Consider the following 24,462-nt stretch of genomic DNA (forward strand, 5'->3'; position numbering starts at 1 on the left):
GGCCGCGGGTTGGAAATTCGATGTTCTGCATTGCAGTAACGTCGTCGAATCGTGTGTGCTTTTGCAACGCACACGCTCGATCCGCCTTTAGCTCGCCACAATGTGTATTTTCAGTCCACCGCGGGCCATTATTTTTCGCCGCTCATCGCGGCGGGGCTGGATTTCGTGGAAGGCTCGCCTCGTAATGCCACCTCCCCTCTTTAATTGCCAGATAAGGATCGGCCGTAAAACTTTTTCTCGCTGGCGAGAAATATTTACTTTGCTAACGTTGAAAGTACAAGATAGATCGGGATATAACGATACCCTACCGCTATCCAACGAGCAATCGTTTGCAAACTTTCTTTGTTCAAAATATTCCGAATTATTTATTATACACTCGAGAATATATAGCTCAAAATTTCGTAAAATTTAGAAAACTCGGAATGAACTCGAATCTCTCTATCCCCCGCCTCCGTATCGAAACGAATATATAGGAAGGGATTGGCCCGTCGGAGATTATGCGAATAATAACTCGTGGCTGGCGCGGACGTATTCGAGCCATCCTCCCTTCTGTCCAGCTCCTAACGTGCGCCACGGCCAATTTCCGCCCCGCCACATTTGTCTCCCTTGCCAATTGCAACCGCTGCCCCGCTCCTCCCCGCTTTTGCTCCGAGAGCGAGGAGCGCGAGACGGCCACGAAAATACGGAGATGGAGACGGAGTGCGTGGGGGGAGGAAAGGGAAGAGGAGGAGAGCGAGAAAAGCGGGCTAAGCGGATTCCGGCGCGGTGGATAACTCGGCACGGTCAATGATCGCGGCTCGATACCTCCGAGCATTGGGTAGAGAGAGAGAGAGAGATCGGTGATGGGAGGAGGAAGAGGAGGATGACTCGAGTGCGTGGCTGATAATAGGAGGCTCTCGAGTGGATGAGCTGGAAAAAGGTCTCGGTGGCGTCTACGGGTGGCGTTGAATAACTGGCTGGAAATTTTTCGAGGGAAAATCGACGTGATTACATTAGGGAGGAAATTAACTCGTCTTTGAAGCTTCGGATCCGAAACAGGTGAGATCCGTTTCAAGAAGAGAAGGATCTCGAAAGGTATTTGGATTTTCATTCGTGCCGTTTGTTTTGTAGGGGAAAGCTCGTAGCGTTCAAAAGACGAATATTGACTTTCGACTATTTCGTCGTGCAGGAATTCGAATACACTTAATCGAATCCGTCCTTGATGACGGTTTCAATTTATTTTAGCGAACGGCGTGTTTGATGAGGAAACACGTATCACCGAATTTCAGACTTCTGGATTAACCAGCCATTAAGTTCCCTCCTCGGCCCAGAATTTCCAGAAATCCCCCCACATTCGATCTACATTCGCGTGTGGGTCACCTCACGGTCATCGAAATAAAAGAAAAAAAGGAGCAAACGCGCGAGATAAATGGAAAAAAACCGGGCAAAGAATACATCAAGCTGTCGAGAATTCGAAAGTTTTCGTATCACCGAAACATCTTTCGAGCCTATAAGCCGTCGCATAGTCTCAAAACGACACCCATCGGGGTGATAAATCGGGAAATACAAAGGGAACGACAGACTCGTATAATTTATACCGAATGAAAAATGGACGCGGATGACGATGATTCGCCAATGAATCATCGCGGATTCGCGGTGTTCGTCGTGGAAACTGGGACGAGTTCCTATTCGATTTCGCATCCCTATCCTCTGATCGATGATCGCGGGTTGTAGATCGGATCTTTGGAATCAGAGGCAAAGTGAAAAACGAATGATGGAATTAACCATCGCGTTTCTAAAATCACCGAGAGTTCAAAAGGAGAGTAGATTCGATCGAATTGATTTCGGCTGAACCGAAATTCGATCAACGAATATTCGATGGAGATGTTGGTTCGTCAAAAAATTCAGACGATTCTTTTCGTCGGATATACTCGAAGGATAAAATCATTTTCATATTTATTTACGAGAGCCTCGAAGAAGTTGGGACCAAAGATCCTGGATTTGTTCGAGTTCGACGAAAGAAATCTATCGATGGGCGAGAAGAAAGTTTGGATTATTCGATAAAATATCGAGATACACGTAGAGGAGTTATATATAGACCGGTATGCAGAAATCAATACACGGCGATATCAACTGGTAGGGTTTCCAAACGGACGCCTAATTTTAATCAAACAACCAGGGCTCGAGACGATTTTTCTCCCGACAACGATTACGTAAACGCTTCAATTAACGATACATCCCCTCTTGTTACGTAACGAACCTTCCTCCAGGAAGTTTAAAACCCCTAAAATGTTTCGCAACTCTCCTCAACTTCCGCCTAGAAACCACACCCACAACACAACACCTAAAATTAATCCGTTTAATTATCGAGTAATTCGAGGCAGCTTTGCATCGATAGAAACTTACCTAATTCTCCTCATCGATTTATCGATGGAATCGACGACTGACAATCATACATATTTAAATCTATCGTGGAAATAATAATTAAAATTTCGCTCGGTCAATCTCTTAGATAAATTAAAACGAATTAATAAACTTTTGTATTTTAATTGTATCTTTACGTGTGAAAATTTATCAAATATTAAAGTCTATATTAAATCGACGTATGTTATTCTTGATCGTATACATAAATCTATTATTTATTTAATTACGAAACTTTTGTATTTTAACATTTTACGTACGTTTACGTGTAGAAAAAATTTGTCGAATATTAAAATCTATATTAAATCGATATTATTCTTGACTGATGATATAAATCTGTCATAAAACTTGAAATGATTTCACGCGCGAATTAATAAACTTTTGAATTTTAATTGCATCTTATGTATCTTTACGTGTGAAAATTTATCAAATATTAAATCGTATGTTATTATTATCATCCTCTTATTATTACATCTTTCCTTCTCTCCGTCGATTTCTCAACGAACAGAGACAATTTCGTTATTCAATAAAAAAAAAAGATCAAACCCATTTACTTGAATCTCATCCACGCTTACAAAGCTCAAAAACTTGAAAAAAACTTTGAAAATAATATTTCACGACTATCAAACTCAAACTAAAAGATACGGTCTAATTCGAGACGAAAGATCTAACCATTTAACGATATATTATTCCACATCCCACGAGATTACACGTAAACAGGTTAGGAGCCTTTACATTCTAAAAAAAGCAAGCATAAAATAAACATTATCCGCATTTATTTAATTTCATTTACCTGAATTTGGTAAAAGAAACCACGTATAATTAATCAATTCAGACTTAACGCTGAAAAGAGAGGATTCCATCGTGGAGACGAATACTGGGGAGGAGGAAGACAGTGGACGTTATATTTAGCTCGAGCACGTGGCCGGGCATCTCCGCATCTTCTCTCCGCGGGGAGGGAGGCGAGCCGTGCATGTGTGGGTACCTGTTGCCCCTGGGGACGCCCAGGCGCCTCCTCCCCTCCTCCACCTCCCCCGAAATCAGCAGAAATCCAAGCAACCGGCGGGACGCGGACCCTCGAGCTTTGGACCATTGCCAAAACCTTCGCGCCTGCTTTTCGCGGCAACAGAGGAGGACTTACATCTCCCTCTCTCTCCCTCTCTGCGCTCCTTTCCCTTCTTTCTCACTCGCTCGTTACCGTGGCAGGTGGTGGTGCACCCCTTAGGGAGCCGCGTTTGCCCTGGATAAAAGGTGAATCGAGGGACGATCGATCCCTGACGGGAGCGAAATATTTTTAAATATCGCTCCCCGGGGATAATTTGAAGTTTGAGAGGAATAAACGTTTACAGTTTCAAAGGCGAGACATTGGAAATGTTACTTGGCTCGGTCACGTTCCAGACATTTAGACTCGCGAAAGGTGAATCGAGGGAAAGAGACAAAGTAGGAAGGGTCAGACAAACTCTAAATATCGATAATTATGAGGGCAATTACGAGACGAGAGAAAGGATCCGTTTCCGGTTCAAGGCCGCGAAAAGAGAACGAGAAAAGGAAAGAGATATTCGCGAGTCGAGCAACACAGAGAAAGAATCCGTCGGCTGATTTTAATTAAGCGAAAGTAACGCCAGAGAGCGCAAACGTCTTCTTCTCGTCCCAAAGGACGCCTGGAATCCGACGAGGAAGACATCTTCTTCCTCTTTGTTCTTATTAGAAAGGAAAAAAGTTCCTCTGGATCGAGAGAAATTTCGATGACAATTTCTACGACTGAAAAGAAAATTTGAATATTTTGATCGACAGAATCATTACGAATATTTTGAGATCTGCTCCTCAACGAAGAACTCACGCGTGCAAGGGATCGTAAACGATAGGTTCGAATCATTCAACAACTTTCCAAAACCTTCATTCTCATAAAGAAAAATCGAATTTTCGTGACTCTCGTAGCAAATCGATATCTCGATTAAATTTCTCGATTCTTTCCAAGGATTAAGTTTGCATTTTCTGGAAAAAAAAATTTAGGTCCCCGCAACCAAGCGAACACTTCAGCGTAACGATCGGGAGAAAAGTCTGTTTTCTCGCGGATTAAACATTTACATAACGTAACAACAATAACAATGGACGTTGAAAGAAAAAAGGAAAGGAAAAAGGAAAACCGTCCATTGTAGTCGCGATTAAAGGTCGACGTTTCACCGCCTCTCTCCCCTCTCTCCCTCTCCCAGAATCCAGTGGACCCGTTGAAAAGCGTATCGAGCAAAGGCAAACGGGGATAAGAGAACGAAATAATGATCAGCACCGCGAGAACACGCCTCAACGCACGCTTAAGCGCGGATATTGTATCGTGGCAATTATTTTTGTCACCGCTGTTAAGACATCGGGGCGGAATTAATTGCGGGCCAACCGTGGAAACGATTCCTGTTTACACGCGGGCGACGATGCTTTAATAGCCAGCAACGGCGTTTTCAGAGGCCGCGAGAGAGGCGTACGAGGAGGCTCAAAGAAGGGAGTTCGTTATAATTGGGTTGATTTACCGATTGCCAAGAAAACGCGTTCTATTATTGGTATTTCGCGTTATCGTCTATTGTTGAATCTCTCCAAGATTCGAGGCAAAGTAATTATCTTTTTCCGTCTCGATTCTCGACAATGAATTCCTTCGAGAAATTTTGCGCGACGTTATCGGATACAGGAGGAGTAAAAAGTCAGTCGTAAGTAACACTCTGCCAAAATGGCATTATAATTATAGGACGAGCTTATTTCGAATAAGAATCGCGCACGAAATTAAATCCCTGAACTTTGCCGAAAAACTGCCATTTCTCATTCCGAGCTTCGAAAGTTAAATATGCCAGCGTTATAAACGTCTACGAGCTACAATTTAATTTACTTTATTTATTATTGGAATGATATCCATACATTCTTGCTATCCAGTCAGCCTTGCCTCCAGATAACACGATAGAGGTGAAAGTGGCTCGAACCAGTTCAACCATTTCGTCTTTATTTTTTTTTTCTTATACCTCCTCCCTCTATTTCCCATAAACACTATCTAACGAAACACAATCTTATCCCCTCTCCTCGTCCAAAGTTTTGAAACGAGCAGCGGATGCTGGATAATGGATATATGATGGCGGGCAACAGGATAAGCGCGAAGGAGAAGACTAGAAGAAGTGGTGCAGAAGGATGGTTCGAATAATGATAATAACAACAAACGAGAGCAAAAGGAGAGAAGAAAAGAGGAAAGATTGTAAATCTGTGTGCGACTCGAGCGAAAAAATCGAACGATCGGCGGCCAACGATCGTTATCTCGAAGGGAAATCGGGCGGAGGCCGAGATAAGGGAGGATTTATCGTCCTGGAAACGCGGATATCGGCTGTGCGTTCCCTTTTTTACTCGCGCGACGAGTTATGGCGCGTAAATTAAAACGTCGAAACGAATGGAAACGGATGGCAGCGCCGTTCTTATTATCGCGGCGAGGAAAGGAAGCTTTTCTGCTTCTCTCCATCTCTCGGCTCGATATTGATGGAGTTAATGGAAACATTTCCAACTCGATATCGTTTCACGCGCCAATTGTGAAACTTTTTTAATTGTATTTCACGTGTCTTTGCTTGCGCACAAGGAAAGAAAATTTGATATTAGAGCCTATGTTAAATCGAACAATAATTGAAATTTCCCTCGGTGAGGTTCTTAGCTAACCTAAAATGATTTCACGCGCGAATTAATAAATTTTTGAATTTTAATTGTATTCTATGTATCTTTATGTGTGAAAATTTAGCAAATGTTGAAGTCTATATCAAATCGATTATTATTATATTATTCTTGATCATACATAAATCTATCGTAGAACTTAAAATGAATTAACGAAACTTTTGTATTTTAACATTTAACGTACGTTTAAAGAAAGAATATTAATATTAGAGATAATTTCGATACCGAAAGATCATAATTCAAAAACTTTGAAAATAATATTTTTGTTATTCCCACTGACTCAAGATCCAATTTCAGATAAAAGAATCTAAATCGACGGTATATTATTCCAAGCTTTATAAGATAATATACATAAAGAGAATCTATTGCCACCATTCGAGTGCAAGTTCGTTGTAACGATCTCGAGATGAAAATTGTCTACAAATTATCCATAAATTAATCAAAGAAAATAGGAGAGTGGCTTTTAAAGCTCCATTCGCGACAATCGACAAAATTGAAGGGATTCGGTTTCACTTAAGCTTCCACCCTCTTTCCTTCTCCTCCTCCTTCTTCTTTCGTACCCTTGTTCCGAAAATTCTCCAATTTACATTACATCCACTAGCCCTTTGTACTCTCAGGCGACTCTCAGGCACCACGCAATCGAAATAGATTCTCTTTATCGTAGAGCTTGGAATAATACAATATGAAGAGAATGATAAAAGAAGGAGCACGGTTTTCCATGAAATTAGAACTAACAATGAATCTAAATTATTCGTCGAATCTCCATATAATATCTCTATCCCACATAAAATCCAGGATCGGAGGAACCAGAGAGGCATTGGAGGAGGTTCCTCGAGGGATTGGGAGAGTAGAAATTGCGAAATGCGTTCACGAAGCTCTCTCTCTCTCTCTCACGCATGGCAGAATGGTCGTCGTACAGAAATAGTTGGGCGAAACAAAGCGAAGAAGAGGAACGATCGCAGCTTGCGCGTTCTTTGAGGAAGCTTCGCCTATCGCGTGCACCACGAGGTTGGAGATAAACGTGACGACGACCACGGCCACGACGGGAAACATCTTGAGAAGAACAAACACGCGAATCTTTGATCTCTTTCTTCGACTTCGATAATAGTTGGTGAACATTTTTGGAAATTTGCGAAATGAGGGAGGAATTATTTATTTACGGAACTAGCGGAAATAATAAATTTGTCCAATTTATCGCGATATTTTAACAATCGATTCATCTGAAATTAATATATACATTTTTTTTCTTCCCTGCAGGAGAATCTCAGCCTATTTCCGTTTCGTCGAAACAAACAAACGCGCCTGGGATTTTTTTAAACGATTAGATAGATCGGGGAAGTATACTTATTCGAGAATACTTCGTAATTCGGTCGTTTCTGGTTGGACAAATAAAATTCGATTTAACTTCTTCAAATTTATCCCAACATATCTTTCCTCGATTTCGAAAGGGATATAAAATAACCTAAAATAATCTTGCTTTACGATAGAAACACTTACAAAAATGAAATGATCTTTAAAATTTCCCGAGATTAAATTCCTCGGATAAACGAGAAAAGCGTTCTTCTTCAAATTTCAACAATTTACAAAAATTTCCCAAAATTGTATTTCTAAATCTTGAAACGTTCGATTATCGGCGAAATTATTCGCAACTGTGTGTAGAACGTGAGGGAGCGCGCGCAGTTCGAACCGGTTGCGTTGCGTCTAGGGTGATAATTATAAACCGACACATTGCGTCGCGGCCGACAAAGGTAACGCACCCTGCCGTCTATTTTATGCCCGATGTTCCATCGGTTTCGACCAATCGAGTGCTTTTAGTTGCCCAAAAGAATGGATCGGACGAAACGATCGTCTCATCTCTCGAAGAGAAGAAAAGATGTAATGTACTTTTGTTGCAAACCGGCTTATTTTTAATCCTGGAGTGAAAATGGGTAAGTATGGAATATCATCGAATGTTATCGACAGATTTTGTCGAGTGTATAATTGGTTCTTAGAACGAAGAAAGGGGGGGGAAAGGGAGATGATGCATGTACTCTCGTTGCAAAGAAAATTGGCAGGAGAAATTAAATTCCCTAAGGATTTGATATTTGGGAATATTGCAACGAGGCGATATTTAATACGAATGAAAATAATCGTGTCCTCGCGATATTTATATTATACTAAAAATAGTCTGATGAAAAGAATTAAGATCCCCCTCGAAAGTACATAGATACGTGCAGTGACGTTGGCTCATAAATTATGTTTACGTTCGTCAAGTGTTACGCAACAAGCATCGAGGCGACCGCTTGTTGCCAAATTACACGAGATATTCATCGTCTACGGTTGAAAGAGTTCTGGGATGGAACTTAATTTTGTCTTTCGCTCCCAAATCTTAATCTCCGAATATACTCTCGAATTTCGTTTTAAAAAAGGAGGAAGGGATAGGAAGAGAGCAAAGGATTCGTAAAATGGTTTCGAGAGATCAAGAGGAAGCGTCTATCACGAAATTCTCCGACGAATTTCGAATTCAAGCAGGTTTCAAGCAACCGGTGGTGATCGATTTCGGGGCAAACACATCGCGAATGGACGAATCGAATTTCGAGAAATGGCCCATTTTTTGGAAGGTGAAATTTAACATTTTATAAAATAAATGAATTTATAATAATTTTCTTATTATTGATGGCTTTTACGAAAAAAGCTCAAATTCCTTTTTCTGTGATTACCAATAATAGCTCCAACACCTGTTTCATTAGTTACAGCTGGTATTTATTTATGTTAATTCGATATGTAGATTTATTAGAATTTAATTTGAAATGTTTTATTATATTAATTTCGAGTTTAACAATATTATTTGCTGGTTTGGCTGCTAATTTTGAATTGGATATAAAAAAGGTTATTGCTTATTCAACATTAAGACAATTAGGTTTTATAATAAGAATATTCAGCCGATTCATCCGTTGTTGCCAAGCTTCTATATTCGTCCATGTATAAAACAGATGCCATTTATTGCCCACCGACCGGATTTTTCCCCCTACAACATCCTCGAAGACGGGAATTAACGAGATCGCCCATTTAATGTCAATAAACGTATATATTCTTATTAAATTTCGTAAAAAAAAGAGGTGTAAGGAATAAGAGTTTAATTAAAATGGCAGGAAAGAAATGTGGAGTAAATCGGTGTAAACAAAAATTTGCACGTTAGAAAGAAGAAATTAACGATCCTCCTCGTGAAACGTGTCTTCTCATCGCTGTTGTTCCACCGCCAATTCCTCCCCCCAGACCAATTTCCCTAACGATCGTGACCCAACAATCCCGTTTCCACTCCGGGGAAAATGAAATCGAAATCTTCTCTTTCTCGAGCAAAACTTTCCAAATCGAAAAGATGCAAGTGTTTCTTTCCTTGATTTGGGTAAAAGACGAAAGACTCTAACAGCTCGAAATATTTTAACAAATCGAAAAAAGAATATCTCAATTTGATTGAAATTTCATCCGATTTTTCTTTCGATTTTTCGACCGGAGAGAAAGACTCGAGAGAAGCTAAGTTACGATTCTATTTTTGAATTACTCTACTCTACGTACAACACGCGACTTATGAATAATTTACACGCGTGTGAATTATTCATGGGAAGAAAACTCACGATAAATCAAGGCTTAATTGTATACCCGATACGCAAACGGACGCGTTTCGCGCCCTTATCGTGGAGAGGCAGGGTATGCACCCCGCGACAGAAATAAGTTCAACCGCTTTCTTTCTGAGGAGGGGTTAAAACGGGTCTGTCGGGATTTTTGCACGAGCGAGTCTCGGTCGGTAAGTCGATTTTTGCACGAGCGAGTCTCGGTCGGTAAGTCGATTTGTCCATCTCGCGAGTAGAGTGATTGCGTTAAACAAATCATCGGCGGTGATGTACGAGCCCTGTCGAATTGATCTATTTCGTAGAAACGTCGTGGACGGACGAATATTTCTTGGTTATTATTGTCATGTTATATATATATATATATTTGATTATTTTCGAAACGTTAAGTGTACGTAGTTGGAGAAAATCCCAAGTTTTTCATTTCAGACGAGCTATCAATAATATGTATATTGAAATTCAAGGAAAAGATTAAATTTTTCTTCGAGAAAATCCGTAAAATGTACAATTCGTAGAAATTTGCAATGGAACGATTGGACGACAGGTGCGAAAAAAATTCGCCTTTGATGAAAATTCGTCCAATTCGACGGTCAAATGTACAAAGACCGAGAGAGAGCGTTTTGTCACCAGGGGGTATATAAGTTACTTCGAGGGTTGACAGGGATGAGAACTGGAACACTCGGGTGTAACAATTTCGGTACGGCAGATTAAAACGCCACGCGGCGCATTGTGGCCGGGGGAGAATATCGATAAGGACGCCTGGACAATTTTCGGTTTTATCACTGGCAACCTTGTTCCCGGCCACGGGTGGCGTGGATCGGTTAACGAAGCGGATTCCACGACATTACCCTGGGCCAATTTCCGATCATACTTTTTTACGAACCCACCCCTCGAAAATCGACACGATTTCACAGAACCGCGCAGGATTCGCCGGATGATCGAAAAGTTATCTCGAATGCACGGGAAATTATTTTACGAAAATCTAAACTTATAATTATTCCGCATGATTTTCAAAGAAAAGAGAAAGGAAGAAAGATTGGAATCTTCAAGAATCGCACAGAATTCATGAGATAATTGAAAAATTGTCTTAAGGAATATTTTAAAAGAATCTAAACATTGTGATTTTCAAAGAAGAAAAGGGAAAAAGGATCGTAAAGAAAGATTTGGAACCGGGGCCTTCATATCTTCCGCCAAGGAAATTCACAGAATCGCACAGAATTCATAAGATAATCGAAAAATTGTCTCAAGCTCGAATGTAGGAATATTTTAGAAGAATCTAAACTTTGTGATTTTCAAAGAAGAAAAGAGAAAGGAAGAAATTGGCACAATCGGGGTTTTCGCATCTTTCGCCAAGGAAAGCTCACGGAATCGCACAGAATTCATAAGATAATCGAAAAATTATCTCAAGCTCGAATGTAGGAATATTTTAGAAGAATCTAAACTTTGTGATTTTCAAAAAAGAAAAAAGAAAAAGGATCGTAAAGAAAGATTTGGAACCGGCGTCTTCATATCTTTCGCCAAGGAAAATTCATAGAATCGCACGGAATTCATAAGATAATCGAAAAATTATCTCAAGCTCGAATGTAGGAATATTTTAGAAGAATCTAAACTTTGTGATTTTCAAAAAAGAAAAAAGAAAAAGGATCGTAAAGAAAGATTTGGAACCGGCGTCTTCACATTTTTCGCCAAGGAAAGCTCACGGAATTCATAAGATAATCGAAAAATTATCTCGAATATACGTGAAATTATTTTACGAAAATCTAAACTTATAATTATTTCGCATGATTTTCAAAGAAAAGAGAAAGAAAGAAAGATTGGAATCTTCAAGAATCGCACAGAATTCATGAGATAATCGAAAAATTGTCTCAAGGAAAATTTTAAAAAAATCTAAACTTTGTGATTTTCAAAGAAGAAAAAAAAAAAGAATCATAAAGAAAGATTTGGAACCGGGGTCTTCACATCTTTCGCCAAGGAAATTCACAGAATCGCACGGAATTCATAAGATAATCGAAAAATTATCTCGAATATACGTGAAATTATTTTACGAAAATCTAAACTTATAATTATTCCGCATGATTTTCAAAGAAAGGAGAAAGCAAGAAAGATTTGGAACCGGGGTAAAGCTCCTTACTCGTACCAACACCCATAGATCCTTGCTCCCCGATACGAAGACCCCTATAATCGTCAATAACGAAGAGGAGGTGAAGAAAAATTTTCAACGAGGAGCAATCGGAAAAACGCGAAAAAGAACAGATCGATTAAAAATCGTAATGTTCGTAAGGTGGCTGTAAGGTGGACACATTATTCAACAATGTTTCGACGGGTATAGAGCGATAAAACTGTCTTATTTACCGCGTACGTCGCAACGGCTGCAACAAACCGAAATACAAGACGAACTTTATGGACCAATAAATAATCTATTTCCTCGAGCTCCAACACACGTTACGTACCAGTGCGGATACATTTCTATTTCTCGTGCCGTACTCGGTAGAGGCGACAAGAATGCGCCCCCTGTCTATGCAGTTCACGGTGCGGTGCAGCTCTCGAAATAAGCCGCAGCTGGAGCTGTCTAGGCCTTGTTCTTCCTCCTCCTCCTCCTCCTCCTCCTCCACCGACATTCTCGTCGGTGGCATCATTCTCCCCATTGATTTATCTTTCGACGATACGTCGTGGGCAAATGATCGGGGGAGGAGAGTTGATTTAACGGGTTATAGATATACAGCGATGTCGAATCCGTTGAAAATCGAAGCGGGATAAATATCCCTCCCTTGAATTATATTCAAGAGGCCGGGGAGGGGGAGGATCTCCCGTTTAGCGAAGCTAATAAGTGTATTTTTAACGCGCGTTAAATATATATTTATAGCTGACCCTTCGCTGAAGAGAACAGAAAACCGGGTGTGCGCCGGTTCGAATTGTCGGCGATCCGCGCCGTTTTCTCACACAAGTTGAGAAAATTTGCCGAAGCAGACGTTCTTGCTGATTTGCGATCAAACAGAGAGGGACGATCGAGTTTAAATCAACCAAGGTTATCCCACGAACGCGTATTGTCTCCGCGGATGTGACGCTCGCCTCATCGAGAATTCTCACTCGGCCGTGAATTATCGTGAATTATTACGGCTTCGCTCATTGTTTTAACGCGCCTCGCGCCGCTTTCGAGCCTATTCATTAGGGAGATCCCATAAATCATTTCAACGACTGGTCAAGTTTTCCATACACTTTGCCCGCACTTTGTTCGACGCTTAATTCGAATGTTGTTAAAAAATTACTGGAAAAATTGATCAGAGGAGACGGAAGGGCGGAATTGAATAGAAGATAAAGAAGAGATGGGCGCGTGACAGACGCGTGGCAGTCGCTCAGACGGCTCAAAACCCCGGACGAGCCTTATGGGATATATTTAGTCGGATGAACGGTGGGTTTCGCGTAAGTGGCGTGCAAGAAACGCGCATGCAAAAGTGTCTGGATTAATGGGACGTTATTCCGGGGAATAAACGATACGTTTTAGCTCGTGAAATAAGAGGATAGGGAGCGGGCCAGCGATATTTATCCATTACTAATGTTGGCAACCAGCACCGGTGTCGACGATTCCGTTTTAATAGGTTCGTTCAGGGTTTAGAAAATATCGCGCCGAAAACGTCGTCGAGAACAACCACATCGACGCATCCGATCATCCGTGGGGCAATTTCGAAAAAGAAATTTCGTCCCAACCTTGGAAACACCGTGCGAGATTTGTTAAAACCGCGATCCAGCTCGATTTCAGAGGGAGATAAATATGATAAATGGGAATGCGACGATAAAAGCAGCGCCAAGATAAAACGATGCACGCGCACGTGTGCTGGAGAATAACCTGTTGTACGACGTAGCGAGGAAGAAGGAAAGGAAGCGAATGAAGACGCGAGGGAGAGGAAGGATGTGTCGGGGAAAAATGGGTAAAAGGCCGGGGAAGATTTAAAAGGGAAAAAGTTTATTATGTTCTTCAATGGAATCCCTTCTCAAGAGAGGGGAGGGGACGCGCAATTTTCATGATAAAGCAAACAATAAAGCGTGTCCGAGACGGAAAAAAAACGATAAGAAAAAACTTGTCTGGGAAGAGTGGACGGCACGACCGCCATTGTGAAAAGCATTTAATTTAATGCAAAAGGGGGCGGTGTATTAAATCGGACGACACTTGGGATATTGAAAAAAAGAATTCCAATGCAATTGGGAACAAGAGGGTTTGAAAGGGAAGCAAAAGCAGGTCGAATAATTATTAAACGAAAAGGCACGAAAGGTTGAATGAATGGTATGAATGGGAAGAACGGGCGAAAGGGAAAGCGGCGAGTGAATTAAAAACGACGGGCGAGAGAGATCGGAGGCGGTAAATAAATCAGGGAACGCGGTGAGGAGATTAACTTTGGACGGGAAGAGATTCGAAAACGAGGACTGGAACGGCTGAATGGACTTTGGGGAGGAAGGAGAAAGGAAAAGGGAAAAGAAGAAGGGAGGAGAACGCGCGTAAACAGGAGGGAAGGAAGAATTATTGGCCGTTTGTAAAACGGTACAACGAGGAACACGATAAAATCGTTCGAGGGAAAGAGAAGTTGACGAATACGAGGAGGAACAATAACGAAATTAGAAATAACGCGAGACAAAGCGATGAGTGAAATACGCGGCGTAACGCGTGGCTGCCAGAAAAATAAGAAACGAGAGGATACGAGTGGAGAGGAAAAGAAATAACGAATGGCGAGGAAAAAAGTGAGAAGGGATGCGACGAGAGGCGATCAGTCATTCCGAGAGACACGAAGCTGCAAATAACTCGTGTTTAAAAGCATCGGTGGATATATTATGGAGGTTTACATATTTTTCCTACGCGTTGTTTTTTATCGGTTCTTCGTCAACGAGGCATATTGAAGAGGGGGGCGGAAAAAAAAAAAAAAAAATATTCGAGATAAAAGTCGCACGATATCGATCGATGATAATCATCTCGAGATGATATTTTAAGTGGAACCATAAATTTTTTTTAACTGCATATTCATATGACTGAAAGTTTTCGAAATGCTAACTACACACGTATACATTATTTCGCTGTAAATTGTTGTCGAGTTATTAACTATCGTGTCATTAACTGACACGTCGTAAAATTACTTGTGCACTAACGTGAATAAAAATAAAAAGGAAAAAATTCTACGATGACCTAAGAGGAATGCTGGATTTGCCATTAATATGCTACGCAACTAAAAGATCTACGTATGCCATCGTGAGGCCTCTCCCTTTCGCTTGCCTTTCAATGTTGTAATTTTTAATCACAGCATTCGCGTGAACGGTTCCTACGAGAAGGGAATGTGGATTTCGTTACACGGTGAAAGTAAGCGGGTCGTAGACTAACGTCGTGGGAATGTTTTATAAAAGGGATGCAATTATTGCATAAACATGTTTTTATCGTAAAAAAACTCGACACCCACTAATTAATGATAATGACAAGATTGTCATTCTGTTTTTACCGAATTAAATATGATATTTTCACGATGTATCTTTGTGTCGTTGTTTGATTAAACAAAATCTGATTAAAAAAAATAATAAAAAAATAAAACATTGAAATATAAATATAATATGTAATCAATATTTTGTACTTATTCAAGTAAGTAGAAGATATTAAAACTAATAGAAATAAATATCATGCGATTTCTTTTTTTTTTCTCTTAAAAAAAAATAATATATATATTATATATTATACATGTAAATTCGGTTTAAAGTTAGTAATGCAAAATAAATTTCTGAATCTTATTTTTCATTTCATATTGTGAGCGAGCTTATTAGCTCTATAAAATAATTACGATTAAAAATATCTATGACGATAGATATTAACTTACCTCCTCATCCGATAATGGTTCCTCGTAATCCGATTGTGAACTCTTGAACACAAAAATGCATTCTGACAGATCTAATTTGCGAGTATTGCCAAACTGTGTCTGTCGATCTATCAACTGTTGCATACAGGTCATTTCTATCATATTTCTTTCTTCTTGAATTAAAATTTCGTTAAAAAATTTAATTCTTTTAATTAAAACATTCTGCAACAAAAAGATAAATAGATCATGGATACTAAAATTATATCTGTTATTTTTTTTATGAAGTAATTTATATATATATATATATATATATCTATCAATGAAATTATTTTATAAAATAACGTTATATATGTGTATATATGTATATATATATATATATATATATATATATATATGTTTTTATATATATACATTTGATGTTATATATATATATATATATATTTGATTTTAAACATATATATATATATGTTTAAAAAATCAAAAACCACCATAGTTACCGTATAAAAAGATAAATATCATTAGCAGAAGAATTTTCATTCATCATCGAAAGTGTGAATTTAAATCATTCTATTTTATTCATATATATTGCCAAATATATAAGTACTCGTGAACCTATTTATAATTTATATATACGAATGAATAAAATCTAAAGAATCATCATTTACGTCATGCCAATTTAAGATACACGTGCAAATACTATCTTTTTCTGTATACATGTACATATGTAACTCAAACTGTTCAAACGATATTTTTTTGATTGATGATTTTATCGTATGTAAATAAAATCATCGAATTGATTAAAAATTGCATTATCTAATTAGTTGTAATAATTGTATTTATATATACATATATATATATATACACATATTGATGTTTCTACTACACAATATATACTGTAACAGGTTATGTATATTTAACTCATATCGTGAAATATTTAAAATTGTTTATGTTTCTAATTGATATTATTGATAAAAATGTTATGTAAAACGGAATAAAATGTTAAACAATGATGTTACTGACAGAAATATCAAAAAAAATATTGGGATAACACGTTTAGGTTAGAAGGCAAATTCGAATTATTTTATAAAAAGAAGTAATTAAATTAAATTAAATAACAAAAAAACTTACGATAGAATTCTTCAAAATGTATCGTCTTAATAAAGTAGAACACATTTAAAAATATTTACACTAAATTCGTAAAACATAAGATTTTAAAATATAGGAATATATCGTAAACGTGAACAATTTAAAATAGTGCTGCCATCTAACGATGGCATATATGACTAAGTAAAGAAACTGAAAATTCAAAAATTCCCGCCTTTAATTGATATTTATAAATTGCAAAAAAAAAGTAAAAGTGTATATATATATATATATATATATATATATATATATAAACATTTTTTTAATTATGAAAAAAAAAAAGAAATAATAACTCTTTATAAAAATTATATCTTCCATAACTTCTAAGTATATAGGTTCATATAAAAAAAAAACACAAAATTCTTATATTTCTATACATTTAAGAATTACATGCACTTTTAATGAAAAAATAAAAATTCATTCAGAATAAAATTAATTACTTTAAGATTCCATATTCATAGGTTCATCTTGTTTTTTTAAAACGAATGGCATGCCCAATTTTAATATGACATCTCCTTTGCCATTACCCTCAAATTTACATTCCTGAAGAGAAATTTCAGATATATTTTCTAATAATTCACAACCACCAGATTTGCGTTTTAAATCATTTAAATATTTTTGGGTTTCCAATCGAATAGCATATTCTTTTAAGTGTGTCAAAAAACAATTCTGTGCTATTAATTTTCCATCATCGTAAAGCTAAAAATAATATATGTGTTATATTACGTATTATTGATAATATAATTACATCATTTTATAAACATGTAATGAAGTTAATTCAAATAAAAAAAACGCACTTGTATACCCTCTGCGCAATTTTTAAAACTGCAATTATTCATAAATACTTCTGCAGTACTATAAATGACTAAACCTGTCCCAAGGCTGTCAAAAATTGTATTTTCTATTATTAATTTTGCATTTGGTAACACTACAACTCCTAGTTTTACCATGCTTTGATTTAAAGCACATATTTTGCAATTAACTATTTTTGTAATTCCAGCTCTTACTACTACAGCTGCTCTAAGATCACCCACATCTACAGTAATATTTTCTAATAAAACCTATAATAATATTCTATATTTTAAAAATATGATTATAATTAATTACAATTAGTTTCAAATATATATATATATATATATAAATGTATATATTTACTTCATTGCCAGAAAAATCAAGCAATGATGGTGCTGACTCGATATCTTTCATATTAAGAATAGTATGCTCTAAATTACAAATTCCTTTAATGGTACCTCCATCTTCTAAATTACCAGCACCTTTTATTTGATGAATTCCTTTTCCAATTATGATTATATCTCCTGCATCACATGTATGTAAAGTTTCCAAGAGAGAGCCGGATATTCTAAGAAAAATATCAAAATCAAAAATAATATAATGTTTCTTAATACTTAATAAACTTACCTGAAAAATAATTCTGTAGATAAAGAAGATTGAATTTTATTTACAGTTTCTTTCATTTCTTCTAGAGTACCACCAAGCCATACAAAATAACCTTCCTTACATTTTTCTTTATTTTCCTTCTTCTCCAGTTTATCGTTATTTAAGGATAACGTCTGATTCATTAAAAGTATTTCTCTCATAACTGGATTTTCAAGAACTTCCATTTCTCTTTTAATTTGTTGTAATCGAAAATGAAGTTTCATCAATTGACATGCGGTCCCTCCATCTACTATATCGCTATGTGATTCTTCTCCATCAGAAATAGTATCCTCTAATCTTGATATTTTCTGTTGAATTTCTTTTCCTTCTCTTACCAAACCTCTAATTATATCACTGGTTTCTTTATTAACGATATCTCTTTTCATATCAAAAAATAATCTAATTCTTGTTTCCAAATGTACAGACACCCAATCAATGTTATCATCATCGTCCAAATCCCATGGCATCCATAAATAATTATAAAAGAATCTCAGTTGATCGATACAAGTTGCAGTACCCACCATATCTAAAGCAGTATTTTGTTGATTATGAGTTGGATAAAGGTCAATAAGTGGTACATCATATTTGTCAGGTAATTGAATTTCATCTTGAACAGCAGTAATTTTCACCAATGCAGATAAATCTGAGAAATCGACTTGTTCAACTTCTACAACTACTATAGTAGGATAATGAATTTGAAAATCTTCACATATTAAACGTGGTATTCTCCATAATGCTTGCCAACCAACAGGTTCTAATGCAAGTTCAATATGATAAGACCATTCTGCCTGAATTCGTGATGCAGGTACAATTTCTCTGCTAGATAAAATTTCAGTTAATTCGACTAATCTTTCTTGAAGACTCTTGTCAAAAGTATATATTTCCATTATATATTCTCTTTTAAATTAAAAATCCTGAAAAAAAAATTTATCAAATTTTATTAATATCAACATCAAATTTTTATTATTAAAATATTTATTATTTATTATTATTTATTATTAAAATATTATCAAATATTATAGATATATCAATATATCTATAATAATCTATAATATATAATCTATAATATTATAGATTATAAATCCTTATTAATTACGAATTTTTTCTCGTTTTAAACAAAAAATTTTATTAAAAATATTATTTATTTATGCTAAAAGTTATAAAATTTTTATTTTATAATTTTTAAATCATTTAAATGTTGAAAAAGAAAATTTATAAATATATTAGTAGTTCACAAATGAAGCTTATTAATAATAATATTTTAACTCTAAAAATTTAATAATATCAAAAATAAAAGTAAAAATATAATTGAAGAATGCAACCCAGTTACTTACTCTTTTAAACGAATCAAAAAAAAATCTACTTATATTTGTAAATATTTTTAACTTATTAAATATATACTAATTTTAAACATTAGAAAAATATTTCTTTTAAAAATCACAGATATATTTTCAATTATAGACATATTAAGTTAACTGTCAAAAAATTTGAACTACAACGTCAATAAATCTGATTGGTTGATTAATAATCTAATTCGATTCTCGTTTTCAATAGTTATTAACCTATCGATATTGATAATATCTGATAAATAATAAGTTCATTTTATCATAAAAATAAATAATATTTTATTTTAACAATTGAAATTATGGATGAAGAAACAATGGGTTTGTTTATATTATTTTACAAGGCAATTAAACATATCTTTATCTTATAAATATAACATTTTTAAAAGTATTGATAATTGATAATTGATATTTAGATGTACATGTAAACGACATAACTGTCACGACATAATGAACTTTTAATGACATTGTTTAATAGATAATTCTATTTTAATAAATGTCGATGAAAAAATGGAACAGAATTCTAAAAGTATAGAAGATAATCTTTTTGACGAAATTATTGGACACATTGAAGATATTTTAATAGGTATGTATAAAGAAATTAAAATAATGGATATGAAAGATTCAATTTCTGATAAGAAATTATTTATTTTTAGAAGATGAATTTCATGCTATTCGACAAAAATTTTTAGATGAATATTGGAATGTTTTTGAACCCATAGAAGAAAATAAATTGATTTATACAAATATATTTAACGAATATGTGAGTATATATATAATTTTTTTATATATACATAAATATTAATCTTTTATATTCATATATTTATAACTTTTATAGAATAAAACTGTGGAAAATTACATTGTTAATTATTTACAAAGAACTGTACCACATTTTAATCTAGATACATTTTTAAATTATCTAAAGTAAGTATGCAATTTTGGTTTAGAATATCTAAAGTAATTATTGCAATTAATCAATACATATAATTATAAAAATAAATTTAAAACATTATTTTCTTTTAAACAATTAAGTAATAAACAAAATGAATTGGAAGGTGAAGTTTTTGAAGTATTATCAACATTTACAAATTTTATGGCTTTCAAAGAAATGTTTCTTGATTATAGAGCTGTAAGTAATACTAACGTATAAAAATGAATACATCAATAATAATATCAAATAATTTTCAGATAAAAGAAGGAAAAGTCGAAGATCTTAGTAGTGGAATATTTGTTACATCCTTTAAACCTTCTAATATAAATGACAAGGAATCTTTTAGATAAGAAATTTCATTAATAAAACAAGTATATTTTTAAATGAATTGGAACAAATGTTCGCTAATTTATATTTTTTTATATTTAATTGTAACTTTTTAAAATCACTATTTATTCACTGTTTAATTTATGTTTATAAAAGTACAAAAAAATATGTACATTATATTAATAATATTCTAAAAAATTGAGGAATTGTTAATATTGATTGGTCCTTTATGAATTTACACAGGTATATTTGTTGTATCACTTAAAATATTATATTGAAGATAAAATAAAAAATATAACATATTTTTTAATTCAGCACATAAGAATTTCCATTTGTACAAGTTTACTATTTGTTTCATTTGGCATACGATACGGAAGTATTCCAGCGAAACTAGTTAAAGCTCGCGCTTGTTCTCGAAGATCAAGAAGTTGTTGTTTTCTCGCTTCTTCATCACCTGGCTCCATCGATCGTAATTTTTGGTATTGACGATAAAGTATTGTCATTGTAGCCAAAAGAACATCAGCTAATGTACCAGTTACTTCAGCTGGAACGCGTCGTAATGCGTTCACTCTTTCATCGACTTCCTTTATATGTAACGGTAACAATTTCGATTCCGCAATAGTCTATAAATTAATCATTATATATTTAATTGAATTATATATATTTATATATCATTCTGAATAATCCTTACCCTAAGCGCACTTTGATATTGTTCATTATAAAATTGATCAAAGAATACCATTAAATGTCTTAAAGTATAAAATGCAGATACTAATTCAGAAGGTGCTTGTATTTCAATGTTTTGATATCTAAAAAAATAAAAATTAATAATTCCTTAATCATAATGTTTACTAATATAACAATGATGATATTATAATTTTTAATGTTACCTTCCACTTATTTCAGTAGCAGTTACTTGCAATCGAGATCTAAACGATCCCGGAGAAGCTCTTTGATTAACAACTTGTGCTAAGAGCGTGCACATTAAACTAAGAACTTTTTCATGATTACCAGCAAGATCGTACATTATTACTGCATCTTCTAAAAGACCTTTCCTGTATAATGTATCTGCACTTATATTAACGACATCTTCGACATTAATTTGAAATCTATCTAAAATTCCTGGAATCCAACGATCTTTTTCTATCTTTCCAACTAATTGAGCTCTGACTATTGGTGAAGCATCAACTACCATTTCTGCAGTTGATACTGCAAACATGTTACGATCATATGGATCTCTCATAGACCTAAAAAATAATCTAGTTTTAAAATAATAGAACTTTTAAAATATTAATAGTTTATTTTATTTTCTATACAAACCTTAATAAAAATAGATAATGTAAACATTCTTCTGGATCTGTAGAATCAAATCGTTTAACATACAATAATATTAACCTGGCAAAATTTAATCTTTTAGCAGGAGGTTTGTCAGCAGGATCAACGCTTAATAAAGGAGCTAGAACACTTTGACTAACTCCTAATAAGTTTTGTTCATGCATAGCAGCTGCTAAATGTACAGCATGTGGTAAGTGTCTTGCTCCTGCACCTCTTGCCAAAAATTCAATTGCAGCTTCAAATTGACCAGTTAAAAATAACATTGAAAAATATACAAATGGTTGTTCATGTGCATGATAATATGATTCTCCATATATTTCTGATATTGTAGTTTGTAAATAATCTAAAGTCAATTTATTTTCTGCATCTGAATGATCTCTAACTTGACACAGTTTTAACCATAAATAATCATCAGCTGTACAAATTACATCAGGATGCAGATCATCAGGTTCACAAGGAACTAATGCACAATATGCAGCTTTTTTATATGGATCAGTGACTGATCTCACATGTTTTCTATACTGCAATTTTAAATTTGATTCTGCAGAACTGCTAAGACGTCTTGAGGGATCACAACAAGCTTCTTCTAATGCAATTCTAAATTCTGAAAAATCTGTCTTGCACTGACTAAGAAAATGTAATGCGGCTTTATAATCACCAACTCTCATAGAATAATAGACTAAAGGCCACAATGGTATGTTTTCAACCATCAAATCCTTCAAATTTTGTACTTTAACAGTAACAAAACTTTTAACTAATGGAACAATGCCTGGAGTACCACCTCGTTGAGCTTGGGTTGAGTTTTCACGAATAACAGAGTTCATAAATTTTTCATATCTATTTTCTAAATATTTTCTTGCATGTAATACAATCTCTTGTTCAACAATAGGTGTACTTCTTGATTTAATTTGATCTTCTCTAGGGACTGGTTGAATATTATTTACACATTCAATAACCATTTTCCAAAGATCCACGATCTTTGTGTCATTAAATGACTCTGCTGCCATACGAAATGCTTCAAATAAATTTTGTTTCAGCCCTTTAAGAACACAATCATTATACTTTTGTAATTCTTTCACATAAGCCACTTCTACACTGGATAATCCTTTAATCATGGAACCAGTTAATTTAGTACGTTGTGGAGTACCACGTAAATCTACAAGTTCTCCAGATGGAGCTGTCATAGCATTCATTATCTCAAACCGCATTTGTTTCCATTCACCCAACATATGTTCCATTTGTTGAATTCTTGTAAGCTCAAATGTCTAAAATAAAATTATATAAAAGTTGATATATATTTTATTATATATATATATATATATATAGATATACATATATTTCAAAAAATATTATTTAAATATAAATATCACATATAATAAAATATCTTACATCTTTATGAACTTGTTCAATGATTGATAAAATAGCATTTTCTTTTTCATTTTTAAGATAACTAACTATATCTGTATCTGCAATAGGATCTAAAGGTTCAAAAGTACGTCTTGCACTAAGTGAACTTAATTTTTGTGAAATCTGAGGTAAATCAACACCATGTGAACCAAATAAAAGATACCTGAAATTAATAATCTAAAGTATTATTCCTCTTAATATCAAATAGATTTAAAAAATATTAATGAAATAAATTTTATCTTTATATAAATTATAAGTTAATTTATTTTATTCTAAATACTAATTATTATTAAAAACATACTAATTAAATAAAATGTTTTGGCGCCAAAAGTTTCTAAAGTTTTTAGGTTATACAATCGAATACATTAAACATAATATAAATTGAAAATAAATTTTTTATTACAAGTATAAAATTGAAACCATATAATTAAAAATTAGTTAAATATTTTGTATATAATAAATATGTGAATTTTCTTACGCTTGTCTTTGATTATCTTGAGTGCCGGTTTGCGTGACACGAGACCAAAGTTCATTGGAAGCTTCTAAAATTTGACGAAGATTTCTTTCAACTTGAGGAAGTTCTTCATTGCCTTCTATAGCAGCAGATAATCTTTCCGCTGATCGTAATAATTCACTAAAGCCAGTATCTCCTGATACTCGAGAAGAATCCGAGGTTAACATATCGGTGAATCCAGGATCGCTCATATTTAAAATACGATGTTCACAGATTTTATAAGTTATGAAACTATCGAATAGAAATTGTAGGGAATTTTGATCTTTTCATAAACTATTAAATTAATTCATTTCATAATATTTTCAATAAATAAAAATAGATAATTTAAAGATCTTTTATAATTTTAATAATTTTAAATTTTCAATAAATTTTAATAAAAAAAATATTAAAAAACTTAATATGTTTTATAAAATTAAATCAAATATGTTGTTATTTATGTAAATAAGAACAGACTTAAAGTTTAAGGCTACCAACAATACAATTCATATTTTTCACTATTAAA

The 24,462-nt window shown here is 34.6% G+C and overlaps 4 protein-coding genes and 1 long non-coding RNA gene across 7 annotated transcripts in view; 2 read left to right on the forward strand and 3 right to left on the reverse strand.

Annotated features, from left to right (window-relative positions):
- Window positions 1-16,802, reverse strand: part of LOC107995096 (pseudouridylate synthase RPUSD2) — a 122,445-nt gene extending 105,643 nt beyond the window's left edge. The window contains exons 1-2 of the mRNA XM_017052344.3: window positions 16,652-16,802; window positions 15,545-15,745 (exon numbers count right to left, since the gene is read on the reverse strand). Of these exons, the coding sequence (XP_016907833.1) occupies window positions 15,545-15,745; window positions 16,652-16,696 (246 nt within the window). The 5' untranslated portion in view covers window positions 16,697-16,802. The remainder of the gene's footprint in view (window positions 1-15,544; window positions 15,746-16,651) is intronic.
- Window positions 652-2,853, forward strand: LOC133666985 (uncharacterized). The gene is made up of 2 exons (XR_009831977.1): window positions 652-1,038; window positions 1,111-2,853. It is a non-coding gene; the product is annotated as an uncharacterized LOC133666985 (long non-coding RNA).
- A 224-nt stretch (window positions 16,803-17,026) lies between the features above and the next one.
- LOC107995115 (protein nessun dorma) lies at window positions 17,027-19,575 on the reverse strand. The gene is made up of 5 exons (XM_017052401.3): window positions 19,438-19,575; window positions 18,086-19,017; window positions 17,822-18,026; window positions 17,464-17,727; window positions 17,027-17,365 (listed from the first exon to the last, which is right to left on the reverse strand). Exons 2-5 carry the CDS (start codon window positions 18,988-18,990, stop codon window positions 17,108-17,110), a joined length of 1,632 nt encoding a protein of 543 aa, XP_016907890.1. The 5' UTR covers window positions 18,991-19,017; window positions 19,438-19,575; the 3' UTR covers window positions 17,027-17,107.
- Window positions 19,576-19,623: 48 nt separating this feature from the next.
- On the forward strand, window positions 19,624-21,021 carry LOC107995117 (ADP-ribosylation factor-like protein 2-binding protein). Of its 3 annotated transcripts, none has more exons than XM_017052404.3 (6): window positions 19,624-19,767; window positions 19,863-20,032; window positions 20,103-20,209; window positions 20,285-20,370; window positions 20,479-20,575; window positions 20,635-21,021. In XM_017052404.3, the coding sequence occupies exons 2-6, from the start codon at window positions 19,957-19,959 to the stop codon at window positions 20,725-20,727; spliced, it is 459 nt and encodes a 152-aa protein (XP_016907893.1). In that variant the 5' UTR covers window positions 19,624-19,767; window positions 19,863-19,956; the 3' UTR covers window positions 20,728-21,021. The 3 variants fall into 3 exon arrangements, with proteins under 3 accessions (XP_016907893.1, XP_061937970.1, XP_028521217.1); XM_028665416.2 differs by having other exon boundaries at window positions 19,649-19,790; XM_062081986.1 differs by having other exon boundaries at window positions 20,479-21,021.
- LOC107995113 (nuclear pore complex protein Nup93-like) lies at window positions 20,953-24,439 on the reverse strand. The gene is made up of 6 exons (XM_017052397.3): window positions 23,925-24,439; window positions 23,429-23,609; window positions 22,025-23,304; window positions 21,595-21,951; window positions 21,396-21,513; window positions 20,953-21,327 (listed from the first exon to the last, which is right to left on the reverse strand). Exons 1-6 carry the CDS (start codon window positions 24,149-24,151, stop codon window positions 21,016-21,018), a joined length of 2,475 nt encoding a protein of 824 aa, XP_016907886.1. The 5' UTR covers window positions 24,152-24,439; the 3' UTR covers window positions 20,953-21,015.
- Window positions 24,440-24,462: the final 23 nt, after the last annotated feature.

Source organism: Apis cerana, linkage group LG11 (genome assembly GCF_029169275.1).
Source record: "Apis cerana isolate GH-2021 linkage group LG11, AcerK_1.0, whole genome shotgun sequence".
Taxonomy (NCBI): domain Eukaryota; kingdom Metazoa; phylum Arthropoda; class Insecta; order Hymenoptera; family Apidae; genus Apis; species Apis cerana.